The 18,223-nt window shown below is 60.2% G+C and overlaps 1 protein-coding gene across 4 annotated transcripts in view; it reads right to left on the bottom strand.

The window, feature by feature from the left end:
* The window catches only part of CHD5 (chromodomain helicase DNA binding protein 5), a 94,393-nt gene that overhangs the window by 14,266 nt on the left and 61,904 nt on the right, over nt 1-18,223 (bottom strand). For 2 of the 4 annotated variants that reach the window (XM_075906312.2, XM_075906314.2), the window contains exons 22-34: nt 17,128-17,252; nt 16,199-16,430; nt 15,947-16,072; nt 15,485-15,657; nt 14,331-14,505; nt 13,407-13,499; nt 10,862-10,950; nt 10,533-10,666; nt 9,524-9,668; nt 7,585-7,735; nt 6,068-6,147; nt 4,229-4,361; nt 1,172-1,261 (exon numbers count right to left, since the gene is read on the bottom strand). In XM_075906312.2, the coding sequence (XP_075762427.2) occupies nt 1,172-1,261; nt 4,229-4,361; nt 6,068-6,147; nt 7,585-7,735; nt 9,524-9,668; nt 10,533-10,666; nt 10,862-10,950; nt 13,407-13,499; nt 14,331-14,505; nt 15,485-15,657; nt 15,947-16,072; nt 16,199-16,430; nt 17,128-17,252 (1,746 nt within the window). The remainder of the gene's footprint in view (nt 1-1,171; nt 1,262-4,228; nt 4,362-6,067; nt 6,148-7,584; nt 7,736-9,523; nt 9,669-10,532; nt 10,667-10,861; nt 10,951-13,406; nt 13,500-14,330; nt 14,506-15,484; nt 15,658-15,946; nt 16,073-16,198; nt 16,431-17,127; nt 17,253-18,223) is intronic. The other 2 variants (XM_075906313.2, XM_075906320.2) reach the window with 1 other exon arrangement.

The following is an 18,223-nucleotide window of genomic DNA, read 5'->3' as shown; positions in this document are numbered from 1 at the left end:
GGGCGCAGCTGCAAGGGCTGAGACGGGGGCTAACGTGGCAGCGGGGCGCTAACGGGGGTCCGCTCTGCAATGAGACACTCGTGGCTGGGCTGCACTAAGGGGCCGTTTCTTTGCAGTGTGGATGTTTGGGCCTGGGAGGGCCCCAGGGCTCAGGTTGCAGCCTGACCCCAAAAGCCGTACACCTCAATTAAGGAGCCGCTTCGCCTGAGCCCAGGGAGCCGGCGTCAGACGGCCCGGGCCAGCCACAGGTGTCTAACTGCAGTGTAGACAAGGAGTGGGGGGGATGTTGGGCACTGGGGCTTGTTGCTGCAGGGGGAGCAGGGGACCAGTGCGGGGGGGTGCTAAGGCAGCTCCCTGCTTGTCCTGGCACCATAAACTGCGCTGCGCCCCAGAAGCAGCCGCCGCAGGTCCGGATCCTACATGGGGAGGGGTGAGCGCACAGGGCTCAGCGCACTGCCCCCACCCCAGCACTAGCTCCACACACACGCCCACTGGCTGGGAACCTGCTTTGGGGGCACAGCATGGTCTGCGGGGCCAGGAGAGGCAGGAAGCTGCCTTAGCCCCCTGCGGCCCTGCTCGAGGCAAGCCCCTCCTGCCCCCGAAGCTGGAGCCCCCTTACACTCCGACGCTCCATTCTCAGCCCCACCCCGGAGCCCGCACTCGGTCACATTCTGTGGGGTTGCGGCATCAACAGTTTTCTTCAACTGGGTCATGAGACAAAAAGCTCGAAAGCCGCTGGCGCAGACAGCCCCTGAATGCCCCCCGCGGCCGGTCCGGCTCGCTCACAGACTGCATGAGCTGGGCCCTCGCCTCCGCCCCGAACCCAAGCCACAGATGGGAGTGACTGGGTACACGGCTCCCAGGTGCGCTGCCACCCCACACGGTGCTGCGGTGTCCAGGGCCCAACCCGGCTATGAATGCCCTTGCACGTCCGAATGAAACCTACCCCCTACAGGGCTGGATCTACATAGGCGAGTTCACAGCCTGTCGGCGCCACCACCACGCACATGTGAAAGCACGGCCGTTGCTACTTCAATAGTCCCCTTTGCACGATTAGGCCAAATGCACATCAGAGACACACCCACCCGCACACCTGCTCCTCCCGCACACACCACGTGCGACGCCGCGGTTTGATCACCTGTCGGTTGCAACGCAGGACATGGCACCGTACCTGGCTTGAATTCTTTGTCTTCCCCTTTGCCTTGGAAGGCCTTGAATTCTGGCGTTTCCAGGGGCTTTTCCTTTCCTTGAATTGCTTCGTCTGTGGGAATGAAAGAGGCCGTGACAGGAGGCTCCTGCGCAGAGCGCTGCTTAGCAGTGACCACCAGGAGCACCGGAGGGATCTGCCATTCCTCTTTCAAATTGCAAAGTAGCTGCTTGCCCGCACACTACAGCTGGCAGACGCGCGGCCAACGGGGCACTTGTCTGCCAGATAACGCAGCTTCAGCCCACCCCGTTAGCGCCCCACTGCCACGTTAGCCCCCGTCTCCCAGCCCTTGCAGCTGCGCCCGTGGCTCAGAATAGCTCCAGCTCCTAGCCTAGAGCTGCGACTCCTGCTTCGCCTTTCCCCTCTTGCTAACGCCCCGGGCACCGCGGCTGGCGGGTGCCGGTCCTGCTTGGCGGGAGGCCAGGAGGAAGCCTGGCGTCTCTGGGGTGAGATGGAGAAAGCCTCAAGTCTGATAAAAAGCCGGTCGCTTAGGCCCAAAGGTGTATGTCAGTGTTACTGGCCTGATTGGCCTTTGCCACTGTTAACTATGAACGTCTGCCTCCTGAGCCAGTTTCCCATCCTGATGAGAACTTTCTGGCTACGTCCTCACTGGCATGATTTTCCGAAAATGCTTTTAACGGAAAAGTTTTCCGTTAAAAGCATTTTTGGAAAAGCACGTCTAGATTGGCAGGATGCTTTTCCGCAAAAGCACTTTTTGCGGAAAAGCGTCCGTGACCAATCTAGACGCGCTTTTCCGCAAAAAAGCCCTGATCGCCATTTTCGCCATCGGGGCTTTTTTGTGGAAAACAGTCCTGTGCTGTCTACACTGGCCCTTTTGCGCAAAAGTCTTTCGGAAAAAGACTTTTGCCCAAACAGGAGCAGCATAGTATTTCCAGAAAATCACTGACAATCTTACATGAGATGGTCAGTGCTTTTCCAGAAATTCAAGCGGCCAGTGTAGACAGCTGGCAAGTTTTTCTGCAAAATCACATGATTTTGCGGAAAAACTTGTCAGTCTAGACACAGCCATTTTGTCTCTTTCCAATTATCTCCGTCCCATTAAGCTCTGCAGTTAGTAGCGATGGTGTCATTGCTTTTAAGGCCTTACCTATGCTAGATAGTGGTGGGAAACTGTAGTGAAGGCAGCAGCTAGTGATTTTACAATTACACACCTGTTTTGAGCAGGGTTGCATTGTATGGCGTTCAAAGGTAGGTGACTATCACATATCTCTACTTATCTGCTGGGAAGAAGCAGTGTTGGGATTTGTTCATCTAAAAATCTCTCTGCAGATGAGATCTTAAAAGGGTGTGCACTGGTTAGTGGTTGGCATTGAGAATTGGTAAATTTGAATTCGTTCACGTTGAGCTGGCGGTTGAGTGGAACTCTGCAGAATTAGTGCATGAATCTTATGGAAGGAACAATATTTGCTTCTAACACCTTCACTATCCCAGAACAAAAGCCAGTGTCTGAAAGTAAACCCTTTCTGTGCTGGATTTAAATTACATTAATTGTGTGTTCCCTGGGTAACATAATCCAAGCTTGTATATATGACAAAACCTTTTGTTAGACTAGTGTTTTATGGCAATACTTTGAGAAGCTCCATTGGCACTGAGATTCCTAAACTTCATTGACTTTCAATGGTATTAGGCTCCCAAGCATCTAAGTCATATAGATGTTTCTGAAAATTTTACTGATAATCTCCTAGGATTTGTCTTGACTGTAAAAATAATTGTCAAGTGTTTGCTTAGGGTAGAACAAGGCCAGCTAAACAAGACTTCAAGATATAACCCTACATATGTGTTGGGGGGGAAACATTGAGCTTAATTTGCGCTCAGCTAATACATGCTGTCGTAAATAATGTAAATTTGACCATTTTATCTGGTCAAGATGAAGTCTAATACCGCGTCTATATTAGCAACGTACATTAGCCATATAGACACATTTTGTTCAACCTTGACTGAAGGTAAACTACTCATAGGCTGTGTCTACACTGGGCCACTTATTCCAGAAAATCAGCCGCTTTTCCAGAATAAGCTGTGAGCTGTCTACACTGGCCCTTGAATTTCCGGAAAAGCAACGACGCTCTACTGTACAAAATCAGCCACTATTCCGGAAAAACTATTCTGCCCCCGCTCGGGCATAAGTCCTTATTCCGGAACACTGTTCCGGAAAAGGGCCAGTGTAGACAGCCTAGTAGTCTTTTCCGGAAAAAAGCCCCGATCGCGAAAATGGCGATCGGGGCTCTTTTCTGGAAAAGTGCTACTACATTGGCCACAGACGCTTTTCTGGAAAAAGGGCTTTTCCGGAAAAGCAGCCTGCCAATGTTTCCTTTTCCGGAAAAACTGAAAACAGAATAGTATTCCGTTTTAAGCAGTTCCGGAAATTCATGCCAGTGTAGACACAGCCATATTGATTAGATGGTCATGATCAAACAACAACTGAGGCTTGAACTGTGAGACTCCAGTTAAATATGGCAGGATCTTTTGTGGTTCTACATGAAGGGTCCATATTTATTCCAGTTTGCACCTGCTGTAATACCTTAAGTCGGTGGCAGTCAAAAAAGCCGAGAGAATGGTAGGAATCATTAAACAAGGGATAGAGAGCAAGACAGAGCATATCTTATTGCCTCTGTATCAAACCATGAGACGCCCACATCTAATGCGCACAGGCAGGGGAGCCAACAGCCTTCACGGGCCCCTGGGCAAGGTGGTATGCGCCCAGCTCCGCACTCAAAAGGGACGGGGCTGGGGCAGCCAGCCCTCAGACCCACTCGGAGCGTGCCATCCAGTGCTCCAGGCGGCGCTTTAAGGGGCCCAGGGCTCCGGCCACTGCCACAGGAGCAGGAGCCCTGGGCCCTTTCGAATCACTGGGCTCTGGGGCGACTGTCCCCCTCCCCTCCCCACTGCACACAAAGGGTCTCCCAAGTGCTGTTGGGATGGGTGGGGCTGTCCCAGACTGTGGGGGACTGGGCAGTTGAGCTGCACACGCAGCGGTCACACCGGAGTCTCAGGCTGCCCCACCTTTCACCGGCATCTGCTCGGGCGACGGCTCAGGCTCTTCGCTCTCCTCTCTCTTCTCTTCCCTCGGCTTCTCGTCGCTGCCAGGGCTCTCCTGGGCGTCGTCACTCTCGGCTTTCTCTGCACTGGCTGGGCCCTGCACGTTGAGAGGGAACATCACATTAGCCCCTCGAGCCACAGGACAGGCAACTGCGAGAGACGCACGGTCCGGGCGTCCACCCTGGCTGACGTAGAGCCGGCCCCAGAGCAATGAGCCGCCGCCCCCCCCCCTTGGTCTCTCACGACAGGGTGGGGATAATGCCACGCGGGGGCGGCAGGGACCAGCTAAGGAGGCAGAAGTGTGTCCCGGCCTTTGCAAAACACGGACCAGCAGCGGGAAGTGGCGTGCTACGAGACACCCCGAGCAGCATGCGGACCAGCAGTGGGAAGTGGCGTGCTACGAGACACCCCGAGCAGCATGCGGACCAGCAGTGGGAAGTGGCGTGCTACGAGACACCCCGAGCAGCGTGCGGACCAGCAGTGGGAAGTGGCGTGCTATGAGATACCCCGAGCAGCATGCGGACCAGCAGTGGGAAGTGGCGTGCTACGAGACACCCCGAGCAGCGTGCGGACCAGCAGCGGGAGGTGGCGTGCTACGAGATACCCCGAGCAGCGTGCGGACCAGCAGCGGGAGGTGGCGTGCTACGAGACACCCCGAGCAGCGTACGGACCAGCAGCGGGAGGTGGCGTGCTACGAGACACCCCGAGCAGCGTACGGACCAGCAGCGGGAAGTGGCGTGCTATGAGACACCCCGAGCAGCGTACGGACCAGCAGCGGGAAGTGGCGTGCTACGAGACACCCCGAGCAGCATGCGGACCAGCAGCGGGAAGTGGCGTGCTATGAGATACCCCGAGCAGCGTACGGACCAGCAGCGGGAAGTGGCGTGCTACGAGACACCCCGAGCAGCGTGTGGACCAGCAGTGGGAAGTGGTGTGCTACGAGATACCCCGAGCAGCGTGCGGACCAGCAGCGGGAAGTGGCGTGCTATGAGATACCCCGAGCAGCGTGTGGACCAGCAGCGGGAAGTGGCGTGCTACGAGACACCCTGAGCAGCGTGCGGACCAGCAGCGGGAAGTGGCGTGCTACGAGACACCCCGAGCAGCGTACGGACCAGCAGCGGGAAGTGGCGTGCTACGAGACACCCCGAGCAGCGTACGGACCAGCAGCGGGAAGTGGCTTGCTACGAGACACCCCGAGCAGCGTGCGGACCAGCAGCGGGAGGTGGCGTGCTACGAGACACCCCGAGCAGCGTGCGGACCAGCAGCGGGAGGTGGCGTGCTACGAGACACCCCGAGCAGCGTACGGACCAGCAGCGGGAGGTGGCGTGCTATGAGACACCCCGAGCAGTGTACGGACCAGCAGCGGGAGGTGGCGTGCTACGAGACACCCCGGGCAGCATGCGGACCAGCAGCGGGAAGAGGCGTGCTACAAGTCACCCCGGGCAGCATGTCAGGCAGGCCAAGCTGTGGGAACGCTGCTGGCACGCTCAAGGAAGGGGTGGCAGCCGAAAGCCTTTCGTGGGGAGGGTGCTAGCCCACAAGGCAGCGATGCTGGCAGAGTGCCCCTTGTTCCAGAGACAGTAGAATATGCCGCCGTTCGGGAGAGGCAGCCCAGACCTGGGCTGGGAGGGAAGGGTTCTCTTAATGCTCTGTGTCCGACCCCCAGTCGGGTTTGGCTGGCGGGCAGGGAGCCCACACAGGGTCCGGTGAAGCAGACAGACTTGGGTGCAGCCTGGGGCACTGCATGTGCTGTTAACGGGGCTTTGGCTCTCAAGGAAAGGAGGGTGAAAGGAGCCCCCCTACCTGGCTCTCAGCTGGCTTCTTGGGCTTCAGCTCTGTTAGTTCCTTTTCCTCTTGGAACACCAGAGGCGTTTCTGTTTTGTCTGAAACAGCAACAACGAAGCACACGGTGTGAAAGGCCCTCGGCAGGGCCACTGGCGCGGTGCTGTCGGGTAAGATGAACCCCGTGGAAGTTGAGTCTCGCTGGTGTAGGAGGAAGGCCTAAAGCGTAAGCCCAGGTAGCACAGGCCGGGTGGGCGGCCCGAGGCCTAGGCACATTGGTCAAGACTTGGCGAATATAAAGCCGAGTGAGGCTGTGAGCGAGAGGCCGGCCCTGCTCACGGAGCCTGGCAGGAGCAGGGCTGATATTGCAGAAACGCTCAGACCTACGCAGGACTAGGCACAGCCGTGAACACATTCCAGAGGGGTGGGAACACAGCCCCTCCTGAGGAGACATCTCAGTACCAGCGCACCCCCCACAGGCAACAGGAACAAACCGACCCAGGTTCCGGACAGGGTCTACACTGGCAGCATGATGGACAGTCATTAAACCCCCCTTGCATGCGGTAAGCGGTGGTAACTAAGCAACAGGCGGTGGTAACCTGAGAGCTGTGTATAAAAGTGCACCCCAAAGAGCTGTCTTTGTCTGGCCTCGGAGCAGTGATGGCTTCCCATGTCACCCCATCTCGCCGGCTGAGCCGGTCCATTGCAGGGGTACATGTGCATAGTGGCTGGGTGGAGTCTACAGGCAACTCTTACTGTATTTTATTTAACAATAAACCTTTGATCCCTTATCTGATTTTGTGGTCTTTGGGGGCTCTGGAGGAGTCTGCTGTGGTGGCTATTTGCGCAAGCCAGCACAGCATAGAGAGGCGCACACGCGCAGCCCTACGGGACCTGTCAGGACACCGGTGAATCCTGCCTGCTACGCTGGTGACGCCGACCGTTGGAAAGTTTGGTTGCTTTATAGAAACTTTCCCAGGATTACGAGAGGGACGCTTGCTTTCAAGTCAAACGTTGTTGGTTACAGGCGACTTGGAAAGAGATGCTGTTACTCTCGAGCCTACGCCAGGTTTGCATCTAACTGTTAACTTCCCATTGTGCCTGAGAGGGGTCGGACGGTTAGGAACTCTGGCCGGCTTCGAACAAAGTCCCAAGATCTGGCCTGTGGGGCTTGACAGCAGTGTGGAAGCAAGTAGGGTTGCCAGGTGTTCGGTTTTGAACCGGACAGTTCACTATTTGAGCTTTCTGTTCGGAAAACAAATTGAGAAAAAAATAACTGAGAAAACAGAACTGTCTATTATTTTCTCAGTAAGATGTACTGTAGATTGTGATGTCACGTCAAGTGTGTCCGGTATTTTTGTTGAAACCATCTGGCAACCCTAGAAGCCAAGGATTTGTGTGCAGCCATTTTTAGAGTTGTTGGCCTAACGCTTGCTCTGTTACTAACGCTGAGGCCTGACAACGCGATATTTGTAGACACGCTGTTTCCGCTTCGCTTGGATTAGGCTCTCCGGGAAGCCGCCGGTGGTCACATTTACCTGGCTGTGGCACGGGCCCGGTTTGCACATGCGCCGGGCTGGCTGGCACAGGGGTGTTGGGGTCGGAAGAGACAACCTCGCTGGCCTTCTTGCCCTCGGGGATCAGATCAGGGGTGCTGTACTTCCCGTTGACGTGCTCAAACTCCTGGACCTGGGCACAGAGACGTGAGTCACGCAGGTGGGGAGTTAGTAACGTGCAGCTGGCCAGCAGAGCTGCCAGTCACGGGAGAGCCCCCAGCACCGTAGAGCCACACAGACCGCGGGGCCCGGACGGTTAGCACCCAGCAGCCAGATACTTGAGCAGAGCTGCCTGTCCAGAGCCCCGACTAGCGCGGACATTCTGCGTTTTGCTGCATTCGAGGCGCTGGAATGGCAGGCACCAGCCCTATTCGGTGAGCTAACGGGGGCCTTCCTGTGCAGCAGCTGGGCTGATCTGAGAAGTCCCCGACCTCCCGCAGGCTTTGCCTCTCACCTGCGTTCCCTGCACTTACTCTGCAGGAGCCATGTCTGCAAGGAGAAGGTATCTGGTTCCTGGCCCGTGTGGCCGTGGCAGTGCGAACGAGTGAGCATGCGAATGCCGAAGGACAAGCCCACGCCCATGGCCGGGGTAAGACAGCTGCCCCAGCGCCCTGTGCACACGCAGACTGATCCATCTTACTGGGCAGCCCTGGCTCCGGAGTGGGCCAGACCCCACCTGAAAGCTTCCTGCTTTACCCTTCCCTTTTTCCCGGACACATCTGACCTTGCAGGCCTCTTCCCCGGCCCCCACTCTCCCACGCACCTCATGCTGCTCGGGGCTGGTTTTCCTCGGCCGCACGCCCCAAGCTGAGAGCAGGTGTCGCTACAGACACCATGTACTGAGTTCACCGGATTCCCCCTCGCCCCGTTCGAGGTCAGGCCCAGCTCCATTCTCAGCCTGAGCCCTCTGGGAACGTGCTGCCCTGCCCTGGGGTCGCTGAAGCAGCGTGGGGGGGGGGGGGGCGATTAGTACAGATAAAATCACCACTCTCCCTGAAGCCAGACCAGTGGTTTTATAGCCATGGGATGTGGAAAGTTCTCGGTCACTCGGCACCTCCAAAGACTCATTTCAGTTACATACTGGAGCTGTTCTCAGTGGGGACAGGAGGAGCAATGGGCTCAAGTCGCAGTGGGGGAGGTCCAGGTTGGATATTAGGGAAAACTATTTCCCTAGGAGGGGGGAAGCGCTGGGCTGGGTTCCCTAGGGAGGGGTGGAATCTTCCTCCCTAGGGGTGTTTAAGTCTCGGCTTGACCAAGCCCTGGCTGGGCTGATTGAGTTGGGTTGGTCCTGCCTTGGGAAGGGGCTGGACTCGATGCCTCCTGAGGTCTCTGCCCGCCCTGGGATTCTATAAGGCTGTCTAGACTGGCAAGTTTTTCCGCAAAATCATCTGCTTTTGCGGAAAAACTTGCCAGCTGTCTACACTGGCCACTTGAATTTCCGCAAACGCACTGACCATCTCATGTAAGATTGTCAGTGTTCTTGCAGAAATACTACGCTGCTCCCGTTCGGGCAGAAGTTTTTTTCCAAAAGACTTTAGCGCAAAAGGGCCAGTGTAGACAGCACAGTACTGTTTTCCGCAAAAAGCCCCGATGGCGAAAATGGCGATCGGGGCTTTTTTGCGGAAAAGCGCGTCTAGATTGGCCACGGACGCTTTTGCACAAAAAGTGCTTTTGCGGAAAAGCATCCTGCCAATCTAGACGCGCTTTTCCGAAAATGCTTTTAACGGAAACGTTTTAACGGAAAAGCCTGCACTGTCCCTGCGACGAGAGGGGCTGGGCTCAGAGCCAGTGTCAGGATGCCCGCCAGGACCGGAGAGGCCTAATCCGCGGAGCAGCGGCAAGAAGCCGTTCAGCAGAGTCAGCGGCTTTCAGGAGCCCCGCAGCCCCCTGAAACGCCACGGCTCCACTTTTACTCACCCACCTTCTTCCTTACTAGTGACATCACCCCGATGCGGGTCAGGACGTGCTGGCGCGACAGCCCTTCCCGGGGGACGCCGTCCGCAAAGGTTTCGGCACCGTCTGCGCCAGGCTCACACAAGTGTCTCATGAACAGAGAGACGTAGGCCCTGGGGAGGGAAAGGCATTGCTCCGTGTGACGGAGGGGCCCTTGCAGCCGGCAGGGATAGGGATGTCAGCGACTAGCCCACTAGTCCCTCGACTAGTCGCTCCCTCCCTCTCCTTGCTGCCTCTATCAGAGGCTGCAAGGGGGAAGCAGGAGCCGGTGCTGGGGGGGGGGGCAGCTTAAAAGCCGGTTCCCCCCAGCATCGTCTCAGTGCGGAGCCGGGGGGGCAGTGGGGTAGTGTGGACTGGGCACGAGCCAGGAGTCAGCTGATCCCCGGCTTGCGCCCGGTCCCAGACGCTGCGCCTCTGCTTTTAAGTTTGTCAGGAGCTCATACATTTAAAAGCCAGAAGCCCAACAGGGGGGCCCTGCGTGAGCCGGGACAGCTGGTTCCGGGCTCGGGCTGGGTCCCCACCCCCCACTGCGCTTTACAACCACTTTTAAATGTATTACGAGCCGGCCGCGGGACTGGCTCCCGGGCTCAGAGCTAACCCTGCTGTGGCTCCCCCACTTACTGGCTAATCGACTAGTCGGTGGAAAATCCGTGGATTGCAGTTCTATGGGCTGAGCCCTTCGGGAAGCCGATTCTTCCTTTCGAGAGCCCACGGCTGCTTTTACCTGCCTGTAGCAGGTCCTGCGTGAGCCCCTCGGCGTCTCCCGCCCACCGGGGGCAGCCTGAGGGTATCCGGAGGCTCAGTTATAAAGCTGTGACCTAGGCACTTCCAGCCTCCACAGCCCAGGCCCGGCACGTGACCTGCAGCGCAGCTGGGATCCGTGTTGGAGTGCTCGCTTGTCTCACGCCCCAGCAAGTGCACCGGCCCACCGGAGCCCCGAGCCAGGAGCCGGCCGCGCCCGCCCGGCGGGCCGTTACCTGAACTCCTTCTCGCTTTTCCCGCGGAGGTCTCGGACCAGCCAGTGCGAGTTGAAGGCGTCCTGGGGCGGCATGCCCCACCGCATGATGGCGTTCAGGAAGGCCTTGCGCTGCCGCGCGTTGAAGCCCAGCACCTGCAGAGAACATGGGCCTCAGCGCCGCCCCCGGCATGGCGGGCCAGGCACCGCTGCGCAGCGCAGAGCCAGTCTGCACCCACCGGAAAGGAGGCTGAAACCTGAGTCAGTCCAACACACGGGCCAAGTGCCCTCCCGGGGTATGGCTGGCACTGGCTGGGACTCTACCCCCCCGGCCCGCTGGGCACAGCTCACCTCGATGTTCCCCCCAACTCTTGCCAGCAGAGGGGGGAGGGGCTTGTCTCGGTCGCTCTTCAGCTGCCGCCGCGACTGTCTCCTGCCACCTAGAGGCAAGTGACACACCCTGTCAGAGGCCACGAGCCCGGTGTGACGGGGCTTTCCACGCGCAGCACAGAAACAGGCAGAGGAAGAGGAAATGACACAGGCGTGTGCACAATACTTCACTGGGATCTCACGGGTCTGCGGGATCATTCCTGTGTCCAAAGTTAGAAATAGGAAGTATAAACCTGTGTCATTAATGCAGCCCTGCTAAGTGAGGGCCATTCGGAACCCCAAGGAACTTAACAGCCCAGCGCTCAGGACAATGATCGGTGAATAGACTCATTTTTCCCGGAAGCCTAGAAGGAGGGGCTCTGGTGGTGCCTTCCAAGACATGTGGCCATGGCCCCTGATGCTGGGATCCATCTTGGATGCTGTCTTTTTCCACAAGGGCAGAGGGAAGGTTTATCCTAAACACAAAGGATTCCCGCCTTATGCAAAACCAATGTAAGGGGGAGTGGAGTAATCTAGGTCGCCGGTTCTCCCTGGCTACTCAGGACTGCTGGAAACATCTAAGACTGAGCTGGGGAAAGTCTTGGGCCCAGGCTTGGAGGCTTTCCCCTCTGTGAAAGAAGCTCATCAGAACAACTGAGGGTGAGCCACTACATGTAACCAGTGTCTTTGGCGTATTCATCTGAGCTTGTGTGTTCTGTTTTATTCTGCTTAGTAACCTACCCTGTTCTGTCTGTTCTCTCTTATGACCCCTTAAATCCTATCTGTCATTCTTCAGAAATCACTCTCCTTCGCCCAATGATAAACCCAGCGTAAATCATTGTTACCGGGGGAGGAGTCGGTGCCTCTCTTTACCCTGAGCAAGTGGGCGAACATCAAGGGCTGAGCCTGCATAAAACATTCTGCGGCGAGACGGGTCTAGCTGGGGTTCTGGTCCCACGGGGGCTGTGCGTCCCAGAGCTGAGCTGCTCTCAGGGTCTGTACCACACGGCAGCGGGCTGTCGCCCTCGCTCTGTCTCACGGCTGGAGGAGGCCCGAGGGCCTGGCTGGGCAGGATGGAGTTGAGGGGCACCCCAGGGAACAGGTGGGCAGGCTCCATGGTATTTTAGTGCATCAAGTGACAGTGCCAAGGGAGGGACCTAGCGACCGAACTGGTCACAACCGGCGTGTCGGCCCTAGGCCGGCTCTGCAGGCAGAGTAGAACCAGCGGAGGGTGGCACCAGGCCCTGCACGGCTCTGATGTGGATGTGGCTGAGGGCTCCCCCCGGTCACCCCCGGCTGAGACAGACAGTTCCCGTGGCCCAGGTGCAGGGCCCAAAGAGAGCCGCAGGGCTGTGGCACGTGGGTTGCAGCCAGGGGCAGGAGAGGCCTGGAAGCTGAAAGTGGCTCACAGCAGCCTCCAAAATGCGAGAGAAGCAAGCTCAGCCCACGCTGGCCAGAGCCGGACCCCCAGTGCTGGGCTAGGAATGCAGGCCAAGCCGGGGAGCGTCGCAGGGCCCAGCTCTCCGGGCGCCACGCTGCGGTGCGGCAGAAACCAGCCTCATTCTTCCTGCTCAGGGAGCTGGGAGATGCACGGGCAGTTAGCTGGCTGGCTTCCAGGGACCTGTTGTGGCCACAGCGGGCCAGGACCCGCCGAGGGGAGCCAGGCACGACAGGTTCGCAGGTCCTTTGTAACAGGCTCCGTGGGGAACGTCACAGAGCTGCAGAACAGGGCTGGTTCCCGGCCCCCGCTGGCTCAGCATGCTGGGGTGTCCCAGCCATGCAGCAAAGGGAGCTCTCTGGGTACAGCCAGTGGACAGGCCACGTCCTCCGCAGCAGACCCACCCAAAGAGCCTCGCACCCCAGGGCAAGAACGGACCGGACCAGCAGGGACCCGAGATGCTGAGGCCTCAGTGTGGGAGGGAATGAGCCAGGCACGAAGGGAGGCCACCTGGCACCTCCAAAGCAGACCCACCTGAACCACCATTTCGGCTGGAGCCGCTACGGCAACAGGCTGCCCCGTGGGGCCCAGAGCGGGAGCAGTGGCCCGCTGGGGAGCAAGGCGGGAGCACCCAGTACCATTCTGCCGGGACCCAGCAGTGGGAAGGAGGGGGAAGCAGAGTGGCAAAGGGAGAGTGGAGAGGACCAACTCCTGCGAGCCTCTCCGTGCCGCTCTGCGCCTCTCGTCCCAGGGACGTCCGGCATCCACGGCTGCTCCCCTGAGACCATCGGCAAGAGGAGCAATTGGCACCAGGGCCTCTTGGGACAGACTCGCTGCTAAGGACCAGGCTGGGGTGCTCAAGGCATTTCAGAAAGACCCAAAGTCCTCACTTGGCACCAGCCTGACCAGAGCTGGAAGCAGAGCAGGGAGCCGTCAGGGGGACCCCCCACCCCAAGTCTGAGCCCGCCCACCAGCCAGTCTCCCCCCGCCCACACAGTTTTGTCTGTCACTCTGGGGGTCGGGCAGCGGTTAGGGCAGCGCAGGGAGGTCCTGGTCGGGATGGGAAGAGTAACGAACGCCAGGACTCACTCTGACCTTCAGGCCGTTCTTCGAAGTCTTCATCTTCGTCCTCGGAGCCGATGGAGTATTCGGACTGGTTGTCGGACATCTCGTCCTGCCACTCTGCCGGGCACAGGGAGAGGAAACGTGGCCGCCTGCCTCTCCACCCGCCTCTGAGCAGGGAAGAGCTTTTCCCTGGAGAGGCCTGCCAAGGCCTTCTCCACCTGAGCTGTGCAGAAGGGCCACTGCTGCCCCAGTGTGTGTGTGGGAGGGTGGGGGGGGCATGTCCTCCTCTCCTCCCCCCACCCCGAGGCAGCTCTACACCAGCTGTCCCATCAAACAGAGGGGTGGTGGGGACCAGCTGGGAGCCAGCTCTGCTCTGACAGTTCCCAGCTGATGTCCAGGGTCCCTTTGGGGCACGTGGCATCCGGCACATGGCATGTGGCCCTGGCGCGTGGCATCCTACCCACCCCAGGAGTCCCTCACTCCGGGATGACAGCTACACCTCGGTCGATGTCACACCCTCTGCGGACCTGGACAGCCCCTCGGCTGCTCTGGCTAGCCGAAACCAGGGCTGCTCGGGCTGCTCTCCGCCAAGCCCTGGACAGCCCCTCGGCTGCTCTGGCTTGCCGAAACCAGGGCTGCTCGGGCTGCTCTCCGCCAAGCCCTGGACAGCCCCTTGGCTGCTCTGGCTAGCCGAAACCAGGGCTGCTCAGGGCTGCTCTCCGCCAACTCTCCCGCCATGAGATCCAGCCCAGCATCGCTAGCACTCAGACCCACATGCTGCCCGTCCACGTCCCCGCCCCGCCCCCGGGGAGCATCTCGGAACAGGGCAGAGCACCAAGCGCGCCGCAAGCCTGGCCACGCGCCTCCTGCTCCGGCCGAGCCGGCAGCCCGCCCCCTCGCTAGCAGGCAGCCGGCCCTGGCGGCCCTGTGGGCAGCAGCCGCACGTACCTTGGTCCTCCTGGGAGGCGTCGTTGTAATTGACCTGTTTGCGGATCCTCTTCCCTTTGCCGAGGTTCCGGGCCAGGTCTTCCTGCTGCTGCTCGTAATGGTGCCTGAGCAGCTTCTCCCAGTAGTCGGGGTCCACGTTCTCCTCCTGCTTGATGATCTCGCGCTCCACCTCCTCCTGGAAGCAAAGGCGGGTGAGACGGCGGCGGGCGGGAGCAGCCTCCCCAGCCCGCTCCACCCCCCCGAGAGCCAGCCAGGCCCTTCCGGAGTCACCTGCCGGGGTGCAGCCCCAGGCCTGCCTGTGTCCCCACCCAACAGGCCCCTTGCGGCTCCTGCAACGTCCCCACCCAGAAGCGGCGACCCTGGGGCATCCCGGGTGCTAATTCCAGCCAGCGAGTACCCCCCCCCCAGCACCTCCTCCAGGCCCTGCAGCACCCCCAGGGGGAATCTGCCCAGGGTGAGCCCGAGAGACAGGAAAGTGAGTCCGGCGGCCACCAGGCACACGCACTTCGGTGGGACGCCACGTTAGCAGCAGCATGTCTGCTCCCGGGGTTTGTCTGTCCGTGGTCCGGGGCTCGCTCCAGGAGAGGAGGGCGATGGGGAGAGGATGCCCTGTCAGAGCCCCCCTAACTGTGCACTGCAGAGTCTCCTCCAGGGAGGCAGGGCAGGGCTGTTACCCCACGATGGGAACTTGTGAGCATGGGCCAGGGAGGCCAGGCTAGCCCAGCCCTGCACCTCCTTCTCTGCGGGTGCTCTGGAGTCGAGCTGCCCGGATGGGGCGGTAACGCAAGGGGAGGCGAATTCGGACACACCCATTCCCCTGGCCGGGGCTCTGACCTCCCCGCGGAAGGCCGAGCTCTTGAGCCCAGCCCCCAGACACACCAGTTTTCACTGGTAGAGTCGCCAGGGCCACAGGTCTCCTCTGCGACACTGGGACCCTTGAGCCGGGGGGTCCCACAGAGCCCCTGCCAACCGTGAGCGAGGCCCTCAGGCAGCCCTGCCCCCGCAGTCCCCGTCTTGGGAAACTTTCACGCACACAGGCCGGAGGGGCGGTTCCCGGCTTCTGCCCACCCATTCACCGGCCGGAGAGAGGTGGGGGGAGCGCGCAGGGGCCAGCCCCCCGAAGTAAAGGCAAGCCATGAGAGGAAGCACATTACCACACCGTCCTCTTCTCGCACAACATACTGGGCCACTTTGAAGGAGCTGAGATACTCGTTCATATTCTGCAGCTCGGTGTCGTCCGTGGCGTCCTGGTTGCGGTCCAGCAGCTTGGAGATGGCAGCGTCATCGTAGTGGATCACGCTGCTGTCCTCCACGTCCTTGTTGTCCCCTGCGGCACCACCCGGGAGGCAAGAGCACATGGGTCAGCGCCAGGCACGGCGTGCTCCCCCCCGATGCTCCCCGCCCCTGCCAGCTGGCTCGGGAGGGGCAGGAAGCCCGCAGGAGCGGCACAGGGGCAGAGCGACCACCAAGCAGCCAGTTGCAAAAGCCTATGCCAAGGAGCAGTACATGTGCTGATCCCTCGTGGGCCTTCCACCCCCTCCTGCCCCCGACACAGCTCTCCGCCTAATCCCAAGAGCCAGTGCCGAGGGGTGGTGGCTGTCCTGCCTCGCGCGTACCTGGCGGCGTGCTGCCGTGTTTCTTTTTCATGTTGGGGGTCACTGCGCCCCCTTTGGAGGATGGTGCTTCGGGGAACGGGGGTACCGGCTCCGGCAGAGCGATCCGCTGGCCCTGCGACATCATGCCTGAAACACAAAGGGCAGCGGGCACGCGGGTTGGCCAGGACGTGGCGAGACAAGACAGGCGGGCGAAGCATCAAAGGCCTGTGCCCGGGGCTCTCTCTGCCCGCCCGTGTCCTCTCCCGGCCTCACCTTCCACGTCGTCTTTGAAGAGCTCCTCCGTCCCAAACTTGAGAATGTCGTCCAGCTCCTGCTTCGTCATGGAGCCCGACTTGGAGCCCAGCCCCGGGCGCACCACCAGGTGGGTCAGCATCATCTTGCGCTTGGCCACCTGGGTGATGCGCTCCTCCACGGAGGCCCTCGTCACAAAGCGGTAGATCATCACCTTCTTGTTCTGGCCGATGCGGTGAGCCCTGCTGAAGGCCTGCAGGGAGCAGCGCCCTGGGGAGTGACTGACAGGACTAAGCCCGGGCCACCCCCCCAACCGGGCCCTCCCGCCCTGCGGCCATGGCCTGGGAAGGGCTCATGCTGACAGCGGGACTGGAGACAGGCGGGGCCGGCGTGGGGAGCTGAGAACAGGCGCGGCTCTTGCCTCTGCTCCCCTCTCCTCACAGGGGAGCCCGTCTCGTTGGAGGGGTTCAAGGCAGGCGGGTAACAAGGGTGACAGCTCGTTCGCCTGTTTGCCTGGGAAGGGGACCTGCGCCGCGTTCTCTGGGCGTGCCCGTGGTTACCATAGGCACTTGCTTTGTGCCTAAGGGGTCCCCCTGACTCCCCTTGCTTGTTACCCACCCAAAGGCCCTCTCAGGAACGGCTGAGGTGATACAACCGCAGGGAGGGGGAGGAGGAATAAGCAGCACGATGCAGGGAGAAGCCTCCGGAACAACGCCCCTTGTCTCCTGAAAACCACGGGCCACCGGAAAGGCGGCCACGGCCATACGAGAGGACACAGAACGCGGAAGGGTTTCCGAGCGGAGTCCCCCCTTTCTACACTTGCCGAGAGCACCCGCAGGTCGCTAGAGGACAAAGCTAATGAAAGAGCCACGTGGCGCCAGCAAGCGCACCGGGAACGCGCAGGGCGGAGGCGGCTGGCACGGGCTCGCCACAGCGTCAGGGGAACACACCTGGATGTCGTTGTGGGGATTCCAATCCGAGTCGTAAATAATGACGGTGTCGGCCGTCGCCAGGTTTATGCCCAGGCCCCCAGCGCGGGTGGAGAGAAGGAAACAAAACTGCTGGGCCCCGGGCGCTGAGGAAGACAAACCCGCAGGGTGGCACGAGGTGAGATGGGGGTCCGTTGGAAATGCAGGACGTAGGGAAGTGGGGAGGCAAGGCAGGCGGGTAAAAATACCCCGGACATGCCCTGGGGTTTCTCACTGAGGCCATTTCCCCCCAGGCCTCGCCGCCCACATCGACCTAGCAGGGTACGAAGCGCAGGGAGGGGTCACCCCACACGCACCCCCCGCAGAAAACTTGGTGCCTACCCAGGAGGGGGATGGGTTAACAAGCGCGCCCGTCGGCAGAAATTTGTTATTGGGGAAAAGAAGAACTCCAGCTCCCGGGGGCAGGGTGGCCATTCACGGAGCCATTTCAAAGAGCATTTGGGCCCTGCAGACTGGGCAGCACCTGCGCTGGCTCCCTGAGAGGCACCCACGCGCCATGAACAAAAGTCGGCGTGCTGAAAGCGTCCCCATGTTACGCCTCCCGGCAGGGGCGCAACAGGCTTGCCTGCAAAACCCACTGGGGCGCAGCCGGCACCCCCCCGTACCCGCCTAGTGGGCTTGGAGTCGGATTCGCCGCCCCCCGGCACCCTGAACCCACTGGGCCGCATGCAGCCTGCTGGCTGGCTCGCCTGCCGCCCTTTTGGAAAGCCTGGCCCAGCCGCCGGCCGCGTTCTCAGCTCTCAGGCTGTGTGGTGCAGAGCGCGCAGGCGAGCTGGGAATCACGCGCTCACGGCGCGGACAAACCCTCGCGACTCCCAACAGCGAAACGCCACTTCGCTCTCAGACAGGCCTGGCTGCAGCGGGCCCCGCAGCGCTCACAGTCGTGCCAGGGTCGTGGAAACAAACACACGGATTCATGTTGTGGATTATTCAGATTCTTCGCCTTATGAGCACTGCCGATTGCAGGTGCCAACTACTCTCGGGAGAGCAGGCTCCTTAACACGCCGTGCACGGCCACCACGTTCATGAGACCTCAGTACAGGCTGAACCTCTCTAA

This window comes from Pelodiscus sinensis, chromosome 24 (genome assembly GCF_052426305.1).
Source record: "Pelodiscus sinensis isolate ZL-2025 chromosome 24, ASM5242630v1, whole genome shotgun sequence".
Taxonomy (NCBI): Eukaryota; Metazoa; Chordata; order Testudines; family Trionychidae; genus Pelodiscus; species Pelodiscus sinensis.
This window is presented reverse-complemented; position numbering and strand designations above follow the sequence as displayed.